General features: G+C 47.8%; 1 protein-coding gene across 1 annotated transcript in view; it reads right to left on the bottom strand.

The window, feature by feature from the left end:
• The window catches only part of AOAH (acyloxyacyl hydrolase), a 105,226-nt gene extending 102,264 nt beyond the window's left edge, over positions 1–2,962 (bottom strand). The window contains exons 1-2 of the mRNA XM_054384952.1: positions 2,838–2,962; positions 2,184–2,320 (exon numbers count right to left, since the gene is read on the bottom strand). Coding sequence (XP_054240927.1) covers positions 2,184–2,320; positions 2,838–2,962 — 262 coding nt within the window. The remainder of the gene's footprint in view (positions 1–2,183; positions 2,321–2,837) is intronic.
• Between the last annotated feature and the right edge of the window lie 18,767 nt (positions 2,963–21,729).

Raw genomic sequence — 21,729 nt, 5'->3', positions numbered from 1 at the left:
CAGGCCAGACCTGCACAGATTTAATGCTCTGCATGCTTCGCTTCTAGCTGGCAGTTGACAGAGGTGTGGACAGGCCTGAGTGGAGCTCACCTGCATGCTTTTAGCCAAAGGGACACCTCAGAGAGAGCAATTAGTGTGGGAGGCAGGATTTTCAGTGCTTCCCCACAACCTGGGGAGAAGCTCAGTGGTCCCAGCAATGGGGCTGGCACAGCTGTCCTCCCTTTGGAATGGGGCAAAAAAACAAAAAAGCACAATTAGACTTGTGCAAGGCAACTTCAAAGCGATGTGCAGTCACTTGAGGGATGTTGAGCCCTGCTGGGTCAATAGGATGGACAAGGCAAACCATGTTCACCTGACCTTTGAAAAAGCAGCAGTGTGACAACCCTAGCGGCAAGCAGGCTCACCGCCCTCCCGCTGCCAGCGGGGCCAGAGCTGCCTGCAGATCTCACCATGAACCCCCACCACTTCCTCTGCTCTGTGCCAGCTGCTCAGTCCCTGCCTCTCTGCCTGCTGCCCCAAACCAGGCCAGTCCCTGACAGCCATTTCTGCCCTTCACAGCTCGCTCTCATCTTCCATCCGCAGCGGAACCCTGGCAGGGGCTATGCCCTGACTTAGCTCCACTTTCGGTTCTATGTTTAGCCTCTAGCTGGAGTTACACTTAGCAGCTGTTCTATCCCTTGATGACCCCTCCCCAGAGGAGAAGGGGGATCAGGAAAAGGAGAGGAGACCCATGTGCTAAGATGAAAACAGATTTAATGAAGCAGCAAAACTAATACCAATGCCAGTGTAAAGCAGGCACAGTTGTACTGAGCCCAGTGAACGTGTGGCAGCCACAATAAAGGGGAAAGCAGTTCTTGGTAAGTGAGCCCCTCCAGGAATGGTCAGCCTTGAGAGGAGGAGAAGCAGGAGGAGAGGGAGAAGCAGGAGGAGAGGGAGAAGCAGGAGGAGAGGGAGAAGCAGGAGGAGAGGGAGTCCCATCCCTAGACTTCCTCCTTTATACTGAGTGCACCATGGATGGCACACAATACACACAGTATCCAGCTTGGCTCAGCTGCTCTGGCTTGCTCCCTGCCAGCTTAAGCTCCCAACTGACTGGAAACTGCTAATGGCCTGCACACCCTAGCTGGCCCAGGAATCTGTCCCAGTGAAACCAGGACATCTACTCTGTCTTGCTGTGCCAAAAGTTGCAGGGGCACTGTGGGCAGAGTCGAGGCAAAACCCTTTTTAAAATCAAGTTTAGGTTTATTATTTCTAATGCTGTTCCTTGGGCCACAGTGAAAATAATTTGGGGCTGAAAGGAAATGCTCCCTTCTGAAGGATGGGGACAGGGTTTATGTTCAGAACACAAAAGTGCCTTGGAAAGCTAAAAGAAGACAAAATGCAATGTTTGATCATAACACATAGCAATCACTTAACATTTGCTTACAGAAGAGCTAGAAGCTACCACATCTCTCTAGGTACACAAAGCCTCACATCAAGGGTGCAGATACCCACAGCTTGTGTTAGCTTTGGTGCTCTTGGTCTTGCTTTGGGGATCACACAGCCAGATGAGGCTGTAAGATACTTTCAGCTATGGCTGCTGTGGAGATCACCACAGCCACCAAAGTCACATGAGAAGGGAGGTGCCAGAACATGCTCACCCCAATTTAGTAGCAGTGTGAAAAAGAAAAGGAAAGGAAATGTGACAAACCAGCTGTTGTACCTTGGCTAGCTGGAGATTACCACCCAGACCACAAAGCTCTCTGGCCCATGGATGGACCAACTATTCTCCGGAAGAGTTTCCCAGGCAATGAAATCAGTGAGGAGACCTTGGACGAGCCTGAGGAGAAACTGTGCCCTCCTGCATTGTGAACCCTAGCAAATACCAGGACCCCACACCACCTTGTTTCCAGGTCCCAGACCTAGAGACACTAAAGCCAGCTCCTTCAGACACCATTCCTTGCAGAGCAACAATGTGAACTTTGGGAAGCAGCCACTCAAAAACAAAATCATAAACCAGCTCCGGACCCCACGCTGGCCTTGCAAAATCTTCAGTGATTATTTCAACAAAGGCTGTGAGCATTTTGCAGCAAAGCTGTTGAAATAGATAAAGGAAGGATTTATGAGGTGCATAGCAGTTCTCAGCTCACAAGTGGAGTAACAAATGAACTAGTCCAGCAGGCAAACAAAACTTGGATACCTACCCACACAGGTGTGCCCTTTGTACAGCGAAGGAGCTTCTGAGTCCTTTCCACAGGGAAGAGAGGAGGAAAAGGCAGCCTTCAGCAGGAGACAGAGGATGCAGAATAAATTAAAGAATGTCTGTCTAGACCTCCTCATCCTAAGGAAGGGGGGAAAAAAAAAGAAAGAAGAGATCAGGTGGGAAGGGCACCAGTAGACCTGGACTCTTTTAATGCTCAGGAAGCATCCTGCATCCTTGTCTCAGCAGCAGCTGGAGGCAGAAGGAAACCTTTGCTCCTTTGTAGCTCTGTGAAATGCAAGGACTGCTGTGATGGTCACAGCTCACACTGACACAACTGCTTCCCAGGCTGGAGCTCACACTTTGGAATTAACACAATTAACAGAATCAACCAGGTTGTAAGAGACCTCCAAGATCTGCCTTCTTGCAGGGCACACAGAGGATCCTCTGCTCACACACCACAGATGCTCTGCCTGCCCTTCACACCCCTCAGCCCCTCTCTGGCCATTCGAGGCTGCTGTGCAGCCACCCACCACAACCCAGTGGGTCCCACACACACAGGCACTCTGTGACTGAGCTGGGGGTATGTCCCTTTGGCCCCCAGCCACTCTCCACAGCCCCACACTTTCCCCCTGCCCCATTTGAGTCCCTTCCCAACCTGCTGGCCTGGGAGGACCAAGGTGGTAGCATGACCAGCTCTGGCTCAGCGTTCCTGTGTCTCCTGCAGCAGCAGCTGATGACTAACGACCTTAAACCACAGTAGCTGCCAGAGCCACTCAGCATTAATAACGTTAGCAAGACACTCCCCTGCACAACTAGCATTGCAAAAGGGAAAAAAAAACCAAACCAACTCCACAAACCCTTCCCCCCCCCCTCACTGTCACTCCTCTGCCCTGTTCTGCAGACGAGAAAAAAAATAAATAGAAGTATCCCTGGCTGCTTCTGCAAGATTTTTCAAGCAGGGTTTCTGTCGGGAGGACTGGCATGAAAAATATAAGAAAGAGGCTGCTCAGGCTGGAGTGAAGGGGGTGGGAGGGATGGATGGGGCTCTTACACTGGGATTTTACCAGGGCTTTAGTTCTGCCATGGGGATGAGAAGCAGGTGCTGGCTTAAGGGCAGCACTGGGAGCTGAACCCCTGCTCTCATCAGCCTCCAGCTGCCTGTGGGGCTTGAAAAACGCTGAGCTTTTCATGCTTTGGCAGGCAAGAGCTCAAGATTTTCCTGTCTCTTTGTCGTTTTTATTCCCCCAGATAAGGCAGAATTCAGTCATCCCCCCACCCTGAAGCAAAAGCAGAGAGTAAAATGCGCCCAAATGACATCATTTCAGAGGTGGAACAAGTCTGAACAGCTAAATCCCAAGCACTGTGGGTGCAAGGATGGCTATAAGGATACGATGTACAACTGAGGTATCGGGGGTCCAAAGCTGCACCCCACCTCTGCCTCTGCCCTTTCTGTACAACCCTGGGCAAGTCTCTTACCTCCCCAGCGAGCCACAGGTACTCATCTTTCCTTTCCACTCCTTGCCTGGCTCTTTCAGAAGTGGGCAGGCTGTTGGCATGGGTTGCTAAAGGGAGATGAGGAGCCTGTCTCCGCTGGCATCCCTGCAGGCTTCCTGGGCATGTTTAAAGGAGACTTGCAGATGGTGTGGTAGAAAGCAAAACAGGGGAGCTCTTAAGAGTGGCCATTCCTGGCCAAATCTTCACACATTCCTGCAAATCTTCAGACATTCCTGCAGGCCAACATGACCAGAGAGAGATCAGATCAGCTCCAGTACTTAGTGTGCTTCTTGCACACCACTTCTTCTCTGCAGCAGCCTGACCTGTGGCATTTCTGAAGGCACTCCTGGATAGTCTGCCTCAGCTTTGATAAGCAGGATTTGCCTTGTGATAATGACAATATAAATGGGTGGTGCTGAAAAGAATACAATGAAGTAAAATAAAGTAAAATTAAGTAAAATTAAGTAAAAAGTAAAGTAAAACAAAATAAAAAGTAAAGTAAAATAAAATGAAAAGTAAAATAAAGTAAAAAGTAAAGTAAAATAAAATAAAAAGTAAAATAAAATAAAATAAAGTAAAAAGTAAAGTAAAATGAAAAGTAAAAAGTAAAGTAAAATAAAATAAAAAGTAAAATAAAGTAAAAAGTAAAGTAATATAAGGTAAAAGGTAAAGTAAAATAAAGTATAATAAAATAAATTAAAGTAAAATGGAATAAAGTAAAATAAAGGGAAATAAAATAAATAAAAGAAAATACAGTAATAAAATAAAAAGTAAAACAAAATATAATAAAATAAAAAGTAAAGTAAATAAAATACAGTAAAATAAAATAAAAATAAAATAAAGTATAGTAAAATAAATTATAATAAAGTACAATAAAATAAAGTAAAATAATAAAATAAAATAAAATAAATAAATAAACCCCCCAAAAACCCCAAACCCAAGTGACTGCTAAAAGCACCAGCATGAATGGATATTAACCAATCCCTATCTCCACTCTCTAAACCACACCACTGGCTTCTACCTGCATGCTTTCCTCCTAAAAAAAGAAGAGGGGAAAAAAAAGATAAACCCAAAATAGAAGTAATAGCTGCTGCCTGAGTTTTGCAGACCTCTTCCTCCTTATCATTCTCCTGAGAGCTAGCAGTGGTGGTTTTCTTTTTCTTTTTTTCCTTTTTTTAAGAGCAGATAAACAAAACTCATAGTGCAGAGCACCTTATCCTTATGCCAGTCCTGTGGAAATCTGCAGGATGTTTTTCTTACTGCAGCAGAAGCTTGCTATAAAAAGGCACTGCTACAGTGACTGCAGTTCCATTCAAACCCTCTTTAACACACACCTCACTCAGCTCCCAGTGACACTTTGAAGTCCTTTGAAAACTCTGCAGATTGGCTCAGGAGTGCTTGCTGCAAAAGCAAGGGTGATCATAGTAGGCAAGCCAAATCTTCCTAGCAGATAGGTCTTTGGAACGGTTTCCACTTTTAACTACAGCAAAATACCAGCTCTAAACAAGAGCACTTATGAAGTATAAAGGGAGATTACAGCTCTACCTTGTAATCAGCTGTCTCATCTTCTGTCATTTCAGCTTGTGGGAGGAGTGCTGAGAGAAACCAGAATCCTGTGTAACACAGAGCTGGTGTTTGCTGGACCTTATGCATCAGCCCAGCTCTTAAGCCAATTAAAGAAAACCCCCAAAGCCTTCCAAATGTGCAGTCTGGTCAGAGAAATGAGGGATTTGCATGCACAGAATTAGAGGCCAGCTAAGAAGGTGACCTCCCCCTTGGTGTTAAATCTTTCTCCTTCTCACTGAAAGATAGGAAGCCCTGCATTTTGCCAAATAGATTTGATATGACTTCCAAGTTTCTAAGGCAGTAAGATCTAAAGCTGCCTTGACACAGCAGCAAAGAAGCACAGGACACTGTCTCTTGATCTTAGTAAGTGCATGAATGATGTTAATGAGAGGTAAAAACACATTAGATCTGGCCCAAAGGAAGAGATCTGATCAGAAAGGCTTCCATTAATCTTGTGTGCAGTAGCTGGGCCAAAGAAGCAGACCTGGGACAAGGGTGATTTAGGAGGTGCTGTCTACCTAGAAATAGAGTGATGGGAGAGCAGAGCTCTGCCCTCTGCAAAGCACCAAGGCAGAGGGGTGATGTCTGGGGTGTCCTCTGCCCAAAAAGGTCTGGCAGGGTCACCCTACAGCCTGCCCAGCCTATTTGTCTCCCCAGCAATCTTGGGTTTTGCAATGTGTTTGCAGCCTGAGCTTGCCCCCCATCCAGATGGGAGGCAGAGAAGTGTAGATCCAGCAGGGACCAGGTGCTCAGGGCTGAGCTGCATCAGGGTTCCTAGGCCCCTGGGCAGAGTGCCTGGGTGGGGATCCTGGTGAGGCTGGGCAGGGCTGTTATGGCTCACAGGTGCTGTGGGGCCCTGGCATTTGCCTGGAGGGAGCATGAGAGTCAGAGGCACTTCAGGAAAGGACTCTGCAGAGATGCTCTTGGAAGCCCCAGCAGGTACCTGCCTGCAGCATCACACACCTAGAGTTAAGGATGCAGCCAACATCTTGGCTCTCTCTCTGGCCCTCCATGGGTCACTTCTGAAGGAGGGGCAAGGACTGTGTAGAGCCTGAGGTGTGATGAGGACACCATCTTTTGCAGGTGGGAATCCCTCAGTGTTCTGCAATGACCCAGCTCTGCAGACACACAGAGCATTCATACACTGCTAGACAGAAGACATAGAAAGAGTCAACTGAATTTTCCAAGGCTGAATTTGGACTGGTGATAATAGCTACATTAAAAAATAAAGCACATACACCTCCCCTCACACACTGTTGCTTCCTTACTAAGGAAATGGGGGTTGTCTCAGGGGGCCAGGACACACTGAGGAGCTTGCTCATCTCACAATAGTTGATGCAAGATATAATTGCATCCTTCCAGTTCATGTTTCTTAGGCAGTTTTACTGCATGCAAGGGTCCACAGAGCTAAACTCAAGTTATCTCATTCCCACATGCAGTTCAGTAGCAAGGGTGATACATGGGGCACACATACCATGTAAGAGAGGGCTCTGATAGAGGGTCATAAGAGAACCTATAGGGGCTAAAAGAATCACAGAATGTGTCTGGTTGGAAGAGACCTCAGAGATCATCCAGTCCAACCCTTGACCCAGCACTGCAGGGTCAACACCAAACCATGTCCCCAAGCACCAGCTCCACAGGCTGCTTGAGCACTGCCAGAGATGGTGACTCCAGCACTGCCCTGGGCAGACCATTCCAATCTTTGAGAATGCTTCGAGTGAAGAAATACTTCCTAGCATCCAGCCTGAACCTCCCCTGGTGCAGCTTGGAACCATTTCCTCTGGTCCTGTTGCTTGTTATCGAGGAGAAGAGACTGTCCCCTCCTCACTCCAACCTCCCTTCAGGGAGCTGTAGAGAGCAATGAGGTCTCCCTTCAGCCTCCTCTTCTCCAGACTGAGCACCCTCAGCTCCTTCAGATGCTCCTCACAGGCTACGTGCTCCAGGCCCTTCTCCAGCCTCATTGCTCTTCTCTGGACACACTCCAGTACCTCCATATCCTTCCACAAGGAGCCCTTTTCAGTGTCTCAGGTGGACAGCTGATGTTTCAACCTCCACCTTTGCTGCCCCTGATAAAGAGGCAAAGGAACTGAGTTATCATTTCTGATTTTCTGAATAAGGGCAGAAAGAGAATCTAAGAGTAACCCTTTCCCCAAAGAGGACCCTTCCATGTGATTGCCACCAGAAGTCTGAAATCAGATGCCAGGATGGAGTTATTCTCAACACTGCTTTCTCTAACAGGTCCCTAAAGACCTGTTCATGTGTAAAGCAAACACATGGAGAAAAAAAGCCCTCAGAAAGAAAAGAGAATGGAAAGTACTTGCATGAAGCCCCACAACAGGACATGCAAGCTTCCATGCAGCATCTGCCAGGATTAGGGACCACTATGGAAGAGTCATCTTGTGAAAGGAGATCAGCTGGCAGCAGACATTTATCTGTCCTATCCTGGCCAAGTCATAGCACACATTGCTGCTTCCCTCCCCTCATTTGGTTAGATTTCTGCCACATATTTATTTTTGAAGATACAAGCATTTCCCCCTTCCTCTTTGCCACATTCCAGCACTCATTTTAATGCTGATTAAATGTTATCTTGAAAGGCCTTCTCTCCCTCTTTCTCCCCTCTTTGACACGTTGCTCAATTCTTAAGGGAACAGACACAAGCATTGTGGTTTTGTGTCTGGAGAGATAAAAGCTGCAGGAAGAAGCCTTTGTATCAAAAATCCTGGCAGGTTCTTTTCTTCCTTTTCTCTTCCAACCATCATCCTTTGTGCCCTTTGACTCTGAAGTTCCCACTGGTTCCTCACCTTACACTGCTTTGGTTATTTTTCATTACAGCTCTCTGAATTTCTCTCTCATAATCATCTCTGTGGCTGGTGCATTATCCCTGGCACAGAGGAGCATTTCCCAAGCCCCATGTGGATGTGCTGCTGCACCACAGCCAGCTGAGTCATTCCCTCTGCCCCACTTTCCTTATCAGTTGCTGCTTTCCGTTCGAGTTGTGCATCTATTTCAGACTCTCGCTCTCCACCTCGTTGTCATTCAAAGCTGCAGGGAGAGCATTTAAACCAATGTTTTCCTACACTCATATCTGAAAATTTGTTCCAAGCTGCAGCTGAGATGATTATCCTTTGTTCTGCAGCCTTTAATGGGATTAACTGTCCCAGCTTGCAAGAGCTGTTGGTATCTGCTGCGCTCCTGGAAGCGTACCCCACTGACAGGACTGACCTCACTTTGGGGTATAACCTAGCATGGGGACCACCCTCTTCAGGCTTCCCACGATCACCAGGGCTGGGAAAGGCCTCTTAGATTGAGTCCAACCATGGTCTAACTCTACCAGGGTCACCACCATTGAGCACCATAGCTAAATGGCTTTTAAGTACATCCAGGGATGGTGATTCAACCACGTCCCTGGGCAGCCTGCTCCAGTCTTTGATAACCCTTGCAGAAGTTTTTCCTAATGTCAAACCTAAACCTCCCCTGGGGTAACCTGATGCCATTTCCTCTTGTCTTATCAGTTGTGACTTGAGAAGAGACCAACACCCACCCCTCTACAACCTGCTTTCAGGTAGTTGTAGAGAGCAATAAAGTCTCATCTCAGCCTCTTTTCTTCAGGCTAAACAACTCCAGCTCCCTCAGGTGCTCTTTGTAAGACTTATTCACAAGACCCTTCACCAATTTTGTTGCTGGTGGTGCCACCCCAGCAGTACAGCCACAGCTGCTGGGCCCCAGCACAGGGGAACCACTTACCCAGCTTCAAAGAGCCCCAGAAGAGCTCCTTGCCAGCCCTTCCTGCCACCATTCCCTTCCCCAGTGTGGACCTTCCTGCTCTGGAGCTGGACTCTTGGGCAAGTGACAAATCCAGCTGCACATCTCCTTAGCTGATCAGTCTGGCTGCAGTGAAAACAAACCTGGCTGCTGTCTCCTCCCTCCTTGCAAGTGACATTTATCAATTCAGAAGTAAACTTAACCAACATGGATTCTGCAGTTTGAGTTGTGGAGGCACAACTGAAAGACTGAGAGTTGGGGCTATTCAGGCTGGAGAAGAGAAGGCTCCCAGGAGACCTTATTGTGGCCTTCCAGTATCTGAAGGGGGCTACAAGAAAGCTGGGGAGGGACTCTTTAGGGTGTCAAGGAGTGATAGGACTGGGGGGAATGGAGCAAAAGTAGAAATGGGTAGATTCAGATTGGATGTTAGGAAAAAGTTCTTCCCCATGAGGGTGGTGAGACACTGGCACAGGTTGCCCAGGGAGGTGGTGGAAGCCTCATGCCTGGAGGTTTTTGCAGCCAGGCTGGATGTGGCTGTGAGCAACCTGCTGTAGTGTGAGGTGTCCCTGCCCATGGCAGGGGGTTGGAACTGGATGAGCCTTGAGGTTCCTTCCAGCTCTAACAATTCTATGATTCTATTATTCTCAAGGTCTGCTCTTTGAGGTCCCTAAAGGCACCCACAGCCTCAAACTACCACAAGGTCTCCTCCAGCTGGATGTTTTCTGTGACTGGCACCTCAGTGTGGTGGCAATTTTTCTGCTGTTATTGCCTTGTCATAAACAGCTAGGGGCCTCCTAGGCAAGCCAAAATCTGGTCTGCTGCATCCACCCCTGCTGTGGTGTCTGGCTTTTGACAGAAATTTGACCCCCTTTTGGGCTCCTAGTTTAGTGCTGCTTGATGCCATGGTGGAGGAGGCAAAAAGCTTGCCCTGGATGCTGTCAGGTTCTAAGTGTTTGCAAAGGGAACATCAGGACATCAAAGGAGCAGCAAAAGCAACCTTTGAGTACATTTGTTGCATTTGATCTTTCCTCAGGAACACAACTGAAAGAAATGCAGCTCAACGGCCTCTTGATCTCAGTACAGAACATGTGCCAATAAAAGACAATTATTCCCAGCACTGGGGTTAGGCAACAGTGGTAAGTGCCACTGGGGGCATTTTTAGCACACACCAAAGTTCAGAGGATTGTTTAAATGTTCTGTGCTTAGAAATGGGACCTGTACCACACTGGAGCAGGCTGCCCAGGGGGGCTGTGGAGTCTCCTTCTCTGGAGATACTCAAAACCCACCTGGATGTGTTCCTGTGTGATCTGCTCTGGGTGATCCTGCTCTGGCAGGGGGGCTGGGCTGGATGAACTTTGCCATTGGAATGTGCTGCCCAGGGAGGTGGTGGAGTCACCATCCCTGGAGGTGTTCAAAGAAGGGTTGGATGAGGCCCTTGAAGCCATGGTTTAGTTAGTCACCAGGTGCTGGGTGATAGGTTGGACTTGAGGATCTCTGAGGTCTTTTCCAATCTTGTTGATTCTATGATTCTAACTCTTGAGGTCCCTTTCCATCTCTGACATTCTATGATTCTGTGCTGTGTGCTGTTGATGGTACTTCAATAGGGCAGGAGGGTTTGTTTGCTTGTTTATTTTCTTCTTCTTAAAGAGCTGTTTCACTGACTTGCTTTGATAATAAAAGACCTGCAGGTGAGCTGGACAATTTCCTTCAGCAAAAGGGCCCTGCAGGGGTAGCATCCAGAGATGAATATGCAAAGGCAGTGCAAGCTGATTTTGCAAGTATTAATTAAGCAAGTCAGTGGTCAGCCAGCCATGTACAGAGTTTTTGTGCTCTGTGGGGAAGTCATGCACCCAAAGCACTTGGAGAACTAGATATCCACTCACTCAAACAAGCTGAGGTGGAAGCTGCAGTCAGAAAAGGTTGCACTGACCTCACTGACACTCTGGTTTTGTACAGGCGAACCAAACTCAGGCATGAGATTAGCCCTTAGAAGAGAAGACTGAGAGGGATCTAATCAATATTTATAAATATCTAGGGGCTGGGGGAGGGGACAGGCTCTGCTCACTTGCACCTTGGGATAGGACAAGGGGCAATGGATAGAAACTCCAGCACAGGAGGTTCCACCTCAACATGAGGAGGAACTTCTTGACTGTGAGGCTCACAGAGCACTGGAACAGGCTGCCCAGAGAGGTTGTGGAGTCTCCTGCTCTGGAGCCTTTCCAGCCCTGTCTGGATGTGTTCCTGTGTGACCTGTGCTGGATTCTCTGGTCCTGGTCTGGCAGTGGGGTTGGACTCAATGATCTCCAGAGGTCCCTTCCAACCCCTAACATCCTGTGACGCTTAAGGTTGAATCTTTTGGACCTATCACTACAAATTCCTGGAGGGCTTGTTTACACTTGGCTGTGTTCTCACTTGCAGCAGGTTTTATGCTGGTGTTTGACATTGGTGGCTTAGTTTTGCATAGATATGAGAAGGTGACATGGGCAGCTGGGTTTAATTACTGCTGCTCACAGTCACCTCACCACAAAGCAGAAATGAGCCTCTCCAAAACAGCTCTGCAGCAAGAACACCTTCATTCCTGCTCTCTGCTTCCTTAACCTGGCTGGTCATCCCTCGGATTTATCTCTTCCTGGCTTCAGACTCACAACCATATGTTCTTTTTTTTCCCCTGGCCCATTCCAGAACTTAGGGTATTAGGGAAAAATACTCAGCTAAACACAACAGTGCTTGTTCACACCCCAGAAGGCCAAGTGTATTATTGCAGGCTGCACCAAAACCTGTGTAGCCAGCAGGTTGAGGTTTCTGCCCCTCTGCTCCCCTCTAATGAGATCCTACCTGCAGTGCTGCATCCAGCTCCAGAATCCTCAGCACAGGTAAGACATGGATCTGTTGGAGTGGGTCCAGAGCAGGCCATAAGCAGGATCAGAGAGCTGGAACACTTCTGTGAGGACAGGCTGAGGGTTGGAGTTGTTCAGCCTGGAAAAGAGAAGACTCCAGGGAGACCTTATTGCAGCCTTTCAGTACTTAAATGGAGCAATAAGAAGAATGGGGATAGTCTTTATAGAGGCCCTGTTGTGTTAGCTCAAGGGGTGATGGTTCTGAACTAAAAGAGGGGAGATTGAGACTAGATAGAAGGAAGAGATGGTTTGAGTTTTTTTTGCAGTGAGGGTGATGATGGATTGACTGCAGAGGTGTCAGATGCCTCACCACTGGAAACTTTCATGGTAAGACTGGCAAGGGCTCTGAGCAACCTGACCTAACTGAAGATGTCCCTGCTCACTGCAGGAGGTTTGGAGTAGACAACCTTTAGAGGTCCCTTCCAATCCAAACCATTCTATGATCCTATGATAGTTCAGGCTCCTTCTGAGGTACATGGTAAGGTGAGTGGCTTGGACTCAGTGCAAATCTGATGAGTTAATTCATCCTAGAAGAGAGCTGAACCTGGAGAAGGCAGGCATGACTCCTGCCTTTGCAATGCCAAACAGCCCCATGAGCACCCAAACCAATGGCACAAGGACCTTCAAACTTCAAGCAAGGGAGAAAGCAGCCACTAGTGGCTGCATCTCATTTTGCCCCCACTCAAGCCTTGCCCTGAATGCAGACTATTTCCCCCTGTTCTCTGGCCCCTCCACACCTGTTGGAGTCATGAAATCATCCATCAACACACCCCCCTTTGTGCTGTGTGGGATGGCTGCCTGACTCCCTCACCCATTATTGGCCTCCTCGCTCCTTTTCAGCCACTTCAATGACATATAAATAGCCTCTCAGACAAACGTCCTCTCTTTTATAATACCTTTCCAAAGCTCTGCTGCTCCCTCTCTAGATGCATAAAAAAGAGCTGTGATACCTTTCAGTGAGTTACTGACTCCTTTTGGAAGCTCAGGAGAAGGCTTATTAAATGCAAGTGCTATAGGGATGTGCATTAGCAAAGTCTAGCCAGCTAAATGGCTCACACAAAACCAGCAGGCAATCTTCTGCCTTGCAAATCAATCCAGCTGCCACAATAAAGTGGTCTGAGCCTGCTGATGATGGACTCCCCTCTCTTGGTTTTTTTGTTTTGTTTTTTTTTTTTTTTTTTCCCCCAAAGATATGTCCACAGCCACAAAAAAGTGTGGTTGAGATTTCCTGACCCTTTTTTTCCCCCTCTCTCTCTCTCTTTTGTTTTCCTTTCTCCAATAAAGCTGCTGGATACCACAGCAGGGACTCTCTTATCTTTGCCTACATAATGTAGAGTGAATGCCATACAAGCAGCTGACAAGGAGAGAGAGGAGGGCTCAGGAGCATTACCCAGGGTTTTATTGAAGAGTGACACGCAGGTAGCATCTCCCCTGCCTCCTTGGCTTAGAAAACAAATGAACATTGCACTGTGTGTGGTTGTGCCTCCCAGTTACTCCTTCACCACCACTCCCTGTTTAGACTCAGCATCTATTTATATTCAAAGCAACCAACAGAAACAGCCAACCAACAGAAACAGCCAACATAAACAGAAAACATAACCAATATAAACTGATAGCCAACACAAATTGACAGCCAACACAAATTGACAGCCAACACAAATTGACAACCAACACAAATTGACAACCAACACAAATTGACAACCAACACAAATTAATAACCAACATAGACAACCAACATAAATTGACAACTGACATAAACAGCCAACCACCACAAACTGATAACCAACAGGAATTAACAATCAACATAAATTGATAACCAAAATAAATTGACAACCAACATAAATTGACAACCAACATAAACCGATAACCAACATAAACTGATAACCAACATAAACTGATAACCAACATAATTGATAACCAACATAAATTGACAACTAACAAATTATCAACATAAATTAACAACCAACATAAATTGATAACCAACATGAATAGACAGCCAATATTAATTGATAACCAGCATAAATTGACAATCAATATAAACTGATAACCAACATAAACTGACAACCAACATAAACTGACAACCAACATAAACTGACAACCAACATAAATTGATAACCAACATAAACTGATAACCAACATAAACTGATAACCAGCATATGTTGACAACCATCATAAACTGATAACCAATATAAATTAACAATCAACATAAATAGATAACCAACATAAATAGATAACCACATAAATTGACAACCAACATAAACTAACAATCAACATAAATTGACAACCAACATAGACAACCAACATAAACTGGTAACCAACATCAATTGATAACCAACATAAACTAATAACCAACATAAATAGATAACCAATATAAACAGACTGCCAACATAAATTGACAGCCAACATAAATTATCAACATAAATTAACAACCAACATAAATTGATAACCACCAGGAATAGACAGCCAACATAAACTGATAACCAATCTCACTTAATCAACATAAATTGACAACAAAGCTTGAGGGTGTTAAACAGCCTCTAATAAAGCTCCTTCCCCTCATTGGAGTCTTTCCTCCAAATGAAAATCCCTGAGCAGACACTGCCTAACAGTATGGCCAGTCCTCCTGCACCAAAGCTCTGAGGTGGAAACCATGAAGGTTGGTTAAGAGATTTTATTGACTTGATCTTGCAAGTTCCTGGGCACTTAGTGATGAGGAAGTGAGAAGAGGCAGGCAGGATACAGAAAATCATGTTCCTGCCCCAAAGTGACCAGCTGGGCTTAGAATCACAGAATTAACCAGGTTGGAAGAGACCTCCAAGATCATCTAGTCCAACTGATCACCCAGCCCTATCCAATCAACCAGACCATGGCACCAAGTGCCTCACACAGGCTTCCCTTGAACATCTCTAGGGATGGTGACTCCACCACCTCCCTGGGCAGCACATTCCAGTGGCCAATCACTCTCTCTGTGAAGAACTTCCTCCTAACCCCCAGCCTATACCTCCCCTGGCACAGCTTGAGACTGTGTCCTCTCCTTCTGCTGCTGGTTGCCTGGGAGAAGAGACCAAACCCCTCCTGGCTACAACCTCCCTTCAGGTAGTTGTAGACAGCAATGAGGTCTCCCCTGAGCCTCCTCTTCTCCAGGCTAAACACCCCCAGCTCCCTCAGCCTCTCCTCACAGGGCTGTGCTCCAGACCCCTCCCCAGCTTTGTTGCCCTTCTCTGGACACATTCCAGTACCTCAACATCTCTCTTGAATTGAGGAGCCCAGAACTGGACACAGGACTCAAGGTGTCTCAGGGTTTGGTTCTGTGATCCCCTCCTGGCAGCTGGGTTTTGGCAAATGCTTTCTGAAAATCAAAGTCCAGAGAAGCTCTTCAGGATGACCAGCTGAAGACCAGAAGCATCGGATGCCACTGTTGGATGCCAAGCAGGGAAAGCAAAGTTGCTCTATTTTTTTTTGTTTTCTTAGAAACTATTTCTTTTCCCTGAAGCTGGTGCCATTCCCACATCTTCAAAAGTAAAGAGCTCTTGCCCTGGACATGTTTGGTGCATCACACTATTTTAGGCACCAATTTGTGATGCAAAATTCATAATTCATGTCTGCATTATTCTTTTGCTTTCACCTGACATCCAGTAAGTCTCTTTTGATGGCTGGCAAAAATAACCACAGTCACTGCAGATGAAGGTAAGCTCTAACCTCAATCTAAACCTCTCTTCCTGTATTTATCAACTGTCTGCTTTTCAGATAGGTGACCCCATCCTGCTCCTGCCAAGAATTCCAGCTGCTCCACGGGCTTCCAAGACCCTACTTTGCCAGTGCACAGCACCCAGGATGGCATCCTTGCTGCTCTTCCCTGCATCCCTGAGGAAAATCCACCTCGCTTCTTTTCACAGTCTCGCAGTATATCAGAGGTTGGAAGGGACCTCCAGAAATCATTCAGTCCAACCCCCCTGCCAGAGCAGGATCACCCAGGAACACATCCAGGTGGATTTTGAATACCTCCAGAGAATGAGACTCCACAACCTCTCTGGGCATCCTGTTCCAGTGCTCTGTCACCCTCACACTGAAGAATTGCAACCTCATGTTGAGGTGGAAACTCCTGTGCTGGAGTTTCTATCCATTGCCCCTTATCCTATCCCAAGATGCAAGTGAGCAGAGCCTGACCCCTTCCTCTTGATCCCCAGCCTCCAGATATTTATAAATATTGATTAGATCCCCTGCCAGAGCAGGATCACCCAGGGGAGTCTGCACAGGAATGCATCCAGGTGGGTTTAGAAAGTCTCCAGAGAAGAAGACTCCACAGCCCCCCTGGGCAGCCTGCTCCAGGGCTCTGTCACCCTCACTCTAAAGAAGTTTCTCCTCACATTGAGGTGAAATCTTCTATGTTCAAGTTTGAACCCATTGTTCCTTGGCTTATCACTGTGAACCACCCAAAAGAGCCTGGCCCCCTCCCCTTGACACCCACCCCTCAGCTATTGATAGACAAAGATCAGATCCCTCTCAGCCTTCTCTTCTCAAGGATGCTAAACATTCCTACCCAGGATGCTTTGGACCACAGTAGCTTCTCCATGTTTAGCTGTAGCTCTCAGGAGAGCATCAGCTGGGCCATGGGAAAGGGCATTGGTATGCCAAGAAAGCTTACCTGGTGTTGGGAGATCACAGCACCCAGGTGAACTGATCCACTGCCCTCCTCTCAGCATGATAAAGTAGCAGACACTGTGAACATGAGTGCACATGTTCAGACCAGCTCCACAGCTTCTGCAACTGCCAACAGCCCTGCTTCTCCAGGAGGATGGACTTGATGATCTTGGAGGTCTCTTCCAACCTGGTTGACTCTGTTATTGTGTAATATGGGCTGGCTGAAGTGCAATAGGAAGGATGGCCAGCAAGATGTAAAGCTCTGTGCCCCCCCAAATCTGGCAAAAGTTCAAATGCCAAGTTGCTGTGGTACCCTGACCCAAGCCCTCAGTCACTAAACCTTGACTTGCTAATTGCAACTACTCAGAAAGTAAATACAGAGTGGTACAACAGACCCCTAGAAGTGTTTAGGTTGGAAAGGACCTTTATGTTTTCAAGTCTAACTGTTAAGCCAGCACAGACCAAGCCCCCACAAACCTGTCCCTCAGCACCACGGCTGAGCATCTTTTCAACATCTCCATGCTTGGTGACTCTACCACTTCCCTGGGCAGCCTGCCCCTGTGCTTGACTTTCAATGAAGGAATTCCAACCTAAACCTTCCCTGGTGCAGCCTGGGATTGTTTTCTCTTCTCCTATCACTTGTTGCTTGGGAGAAGAGACCAATAACCACCTCAGTACAACCTCCATCCATACACATGTTTCCATGTGTAGAAAACAGTAAGGTCTCCTCTGAGCCTCCTTTTCTCCAGGCTGAACAACCCCAGCTCCCTCAAGCTGCTCCTCACAAGACTTTTACTCTAGACCTTTCACCAGCTTTGCTGTTCTTTGGACACACTCCAGCACCTCAGAATATGTTATCACAGTCCACAGTATATCAGAGGTTGGAAGGGACCTCCAGAGATCATCAGGTCCAACCCCCCCTGCCAGAGCAGGAGCACCCAGGGGAGTCTGCACAGGAATGCATCCAGGTGGGGTTGGAAACTCCCCAGAGAAGGAGACTCCACAACCCCCCTGGGCAGCCTGTTCCAGGGCTCTATCACTGTAGAGTTTCTCCTCATGTTGAGGTGAAATCTCTGTTCAAGTTTGAACCCATTGCTCCTTGCCTTATCACTGTGAACCACTGAGAAGAGCCTGGCCCCCTCCCCTTGACAGCCACCCCTCCATTCTCACCTTTACTTTGGACCTTGCTCCCCTTGGCATAGTGTGGTCACTCATTTGGCCTGCAGGTCCTCAGGCTTTTGGTGGTGCTGATTGCCTCTCCACACCAACCACCCAGGGGCACCCATGTCCAGAGCTTGCTCTCCCATCAAGTATTTCTGAGGGAGCAGACAAGCCTTCAGGAGAAGCCTCTCACTATGTGGTTCACTGTCTCTCTAGCTAAAGCCTTCTTCATTTCTTGAAGCTGCTCACTTCTGTTTGGGCACTTGGGCCATATCACAGAGCTGCTGCTGCTGCTGTAACACAAATCTGTGCTCTCAGTCTTTGTAAAGCAGGGCAGGCAGACTGGCAGAGTTTCTGCCTGGTTTTGCCCAAAGAAGACTCCACACTTACTCATGTGTGTGCACACAGGCTACATCCCAGGAGAAAAGCCTCTTAAAGAAACATAGAATGGTTTGGGTTGGAAGGGACCTTTAAAGGCCACCTAGACCATCCCTCCTGCAGGAACATCTTTAACTGGGTCAGGTTGCCCAGAGCTCTGCCTGATCTGACCTTGAGTGTTTCCAGGGATTGAGATCTGGAAAGACAGCTCTGCTGAAGGAAAGAAATGGAAGCAAATTCTTTTTCCTTTTGAGTGAAGAAAAAAGCTGTTTCTTGTCCATCTTTCTGCAATAGCTAACTCAAGGGCTTGCATGGGTTGGGTTGGTTTTTTTTTTTTTTTGCATCTCCCCAATACAAGGAGAAGGAAAGATTTAATATGTATTCCAAAGGACAATTGATCTTGAAATGCCTGATTGTGCATTTCAAGGAGCAAGCCTTCAGCTGGAGAAGCTTGACAGGATTGCTCTAGCTCAACTGTAAAAGTTAATTTTGGTGCTAATGAGGAGAAGTCATTTTAATGGCTGTGTGTACTTCTCTCTCTCACACACGCCAGGTGCACAAATGGACAGGAATGTGTTTGTTCACTTCAAGCACTGCCCTGAAGGGTGCCAGGGGCACTTTGCTGTCCACCCCAGAGTGGGGCAGTTGTGGCAGGTGTCTGGATCAGGATTGGCTCCTCTGGAAAATGCCTTTGCTAAGGTTTGCTGTGCTTGCCCCAGGGTGGAAGGGGCAGGATGCTGCCATCCCCATGGGGAAGCTGTGTGTGCAGGGCTGGGGGACCCTGCCTGGCCGTGTGCTCATCCTCACCAGCAGCCAAGAGGTTAATCAGCAGAACAAGCCTGGGAGCTGCAGTCTCAGCAGGACAAGGGCTTATTGTTACCTTTCACTTTAAAATATTGCCCAATTGTTTGGAAACTTTATTTCTTTGGGGATTCATGCACGAGTGGGAAAGGTGCTGTGACCTGCTGAATGGCCTAATCCATCACACCTACTGCTCTGGCCATCTGAGGAGGGCAGAGACTGCCAGATCTCATCCCCTCAACCCCTTGGCAGGACTGCTGGGGATGTGGAAAGCTTTGTGCCTGGCCCGTGTCAGCTCATACCCTGCAGGATCAGGCCCTAGGCTGCACATCAATCAGTTACAGGTGCTTGCATTAGGAGAATTCATTAACAAGACCTTCCCATCCAGATTGGGATGGGCACAATGGGAGATTCAGGGCACAATGAGGCAGGAGGGTACAGGCTGACACAGACCCACAAACCAGCATGAATGCTGCATTTGTCCCAGGGCTGACATGCTGCTGGGAGGTGTTCCTCATGCTCAGAGCAGGGGGAATTGCTGGGACAGAACAGACACTGCTCTGCTTGCTCACCTAACTAAGGCATTCCATTGCCTGATGCCATCACTAAATTCCAGGATTCTCCTCATTCAGCAGCTGCCACTCCAGGCTTGCACAGCTGTTGCATCATGCTCACACCCACCTGTCTCTCAGAGATGAATATTTATCACCTTCATGGCAACAGGAGAATCAATTCCTCTGTTACTTTACTCCTGCAGGTCTTTTCTTGAAGACAAGCACACCCATCTCCTCCCAGCCCCCAAAAGATTCACTTCTGCTTTTCATTCCAAGATACTTCAGGAGTAAATCTAGGCTTGGTTCAGATGCTCACCACAGCAGTCAAGGAAGCAACATTTACCATCTTCAGCTGGGATGTGGGCATCTAAAATACGTCTTAGACCAAACCATAGCTGGTGCTGAACTTCTGGCTCCTGTCAGACACCACTGCCACAGAGCTTTGTCCAAGTGCAGGATGTGGGGAGGTTATCTTTGTGTCTACCATTCAGGCTGTGTTGGAGGAAGACACAGAACATCACCAAACTGGCGGGGAGAGGGGGATGGCTGCCCCCTGGAGCCTGCAGCAGTAGGCTTCAGAAGGTGGGAAGCGTGAAGGAGGCTGATGGAAATGAGCCTTCACTAGCACAACCAAGAGCCTGGAAAACACCTTTTGAATGTGCTGGTGTGGCAGCAAGGGAATGGTGAGGCCATTAACAAATTAGGAGCATCTCTCATCTCACCATCCTGTCATCTTTCTCTTTTCCACCACTCCAGTACAAAGCCCTGCTCCTGCAACACCTGATATGCTGTTAGCAAGACAAGGTGGCCTCAGCAGCACTAAGTACTAAATTCCATCAGGAACCTGGCCAACCAGCAGCTGCAGACACACCTTCCCTCCCTTCACAGCATCTGAGGCACACTTTCAGCCCCATCCAGCAATACCAGGGCCTGAAGGAGGCACCTTGGGGCTCCTGGACCTGGCATGGGGTATGTGGGTTTCACACACCACAGGGATGCTGGCAGCAGCAGGAACCTCTTGCTCCCCCCAAGATGACTTCCCTAGACAGCAGCTGCATGGGCAGGGAGCCACAGAGTGCCTGGGGCTGGCTCCCACAAAGCAAGGACACTTCTTTGGCTCTCCTGGAGCAATCAGCACTGTGGGCAGATGGTGCAAGGCCACTGGAATCATCTCCTCATCATTTCTGAACATAGCGTCATACAATCATAGAGTCATTTAGGCTGGAAAAGATCTTTAACATCATCAGGTCCAACCATTAACACTGCCAGGTCACCACTAAACCATGGCTCTCAGCACCACAACTAGACATCCTTAAAATCCCTCCAGGAATAGTGACTCCACCACTTCCCTGGGTAGCCTGTTCAGGGCTCAACAACCCTTATGGAGAAGAAGCTTCTCCTAATGTCCAACCTAAACCTCCTCTGGTGCAACTTCAGGCCATTTCCTCTTGTTCTGTGGCTGGTTTCTTGTTGATCATAGGTCTGGGTTGGAAGGGACCTCCAAAGGTCATCCAGTCCAACCCCTCTGCAGCCAGCAGGGACATCCTCCACTAGGTCAGGTTGCCCAGAGCCCTTGTCAAGCCTCACCTTGAACATCTCCAGGGATGGTGAGGTTTGTGTTGCCTAACATCTCCTCACCTTGCCTCCTGTTTTGCAGTCCCAGTAATTTGCAAGCCTCCATCAGGATGCTCACAGCTCTGATTTCTTCCATCTCCTCTCATCTCAGTGCTGCCTGCTGGAGCATCTCTGATGCTGGAGGAGGCACCCACAAAGCCAAACCATCTCAATGCCTCAACCTCAGTTTTCAGTGGCCTGCAAAGAGTACAGGAATTGAGAGCACCAAGCCTGTGAGATGGATGTTTGTTTATGTGCAGGCCAGCTTGGCTGGGCTGCACAGGGCTTAGCTGGGAAAGATGAAATGGTGGTGGATAGGTGTAAGGAATCACTGCACCCACCCTGGGCTGCGGACAGAAAGGGGGATGGAAGCCTTTGAGAAGAGTGAAAGGCTGACAGAGGGCACCATGAGTCAAGCAATATGTGCAGGTAAAAAAATAATCCTGCTGCTGCCCTTTGAATGTCACACTCCTGGCAGAGAACCCTTTTCCCTGCTGGCATCTCCAAGGCTTTCAAGATGTACCACCAGGCTTCTGCTGCACTGAGGGGAAGGGGGGAGCTGTGCCTTGGGAAAACCCTGTGCATGAGACATTTTGCTCTGGGAGAGATGCAAGCAGTCAGCAGCTTTGCAGAGGGCACTGCACCCTCAGTGTCCTCATTTTAAGCATTTCCAGAAAAA

This window comes from Indicator indicator, chromosome 11 (assembly GCF_027791375.1).
Source record: "Indicator indicator isolate 239-I01 chromosome 11, UM_Iind_1.1, whole genome shotgun sequence".
NCBI lineage: Eukaryota > Metazoa > Chordata > Aves > Piciformes > Indicatoridae > Indicator > Indicator indicator.
The sequence above is the reverse complement of the archived record's forward strand: the minus strand, read 5'-3'. Positions and strand labels throughout refer to the sequence as shown.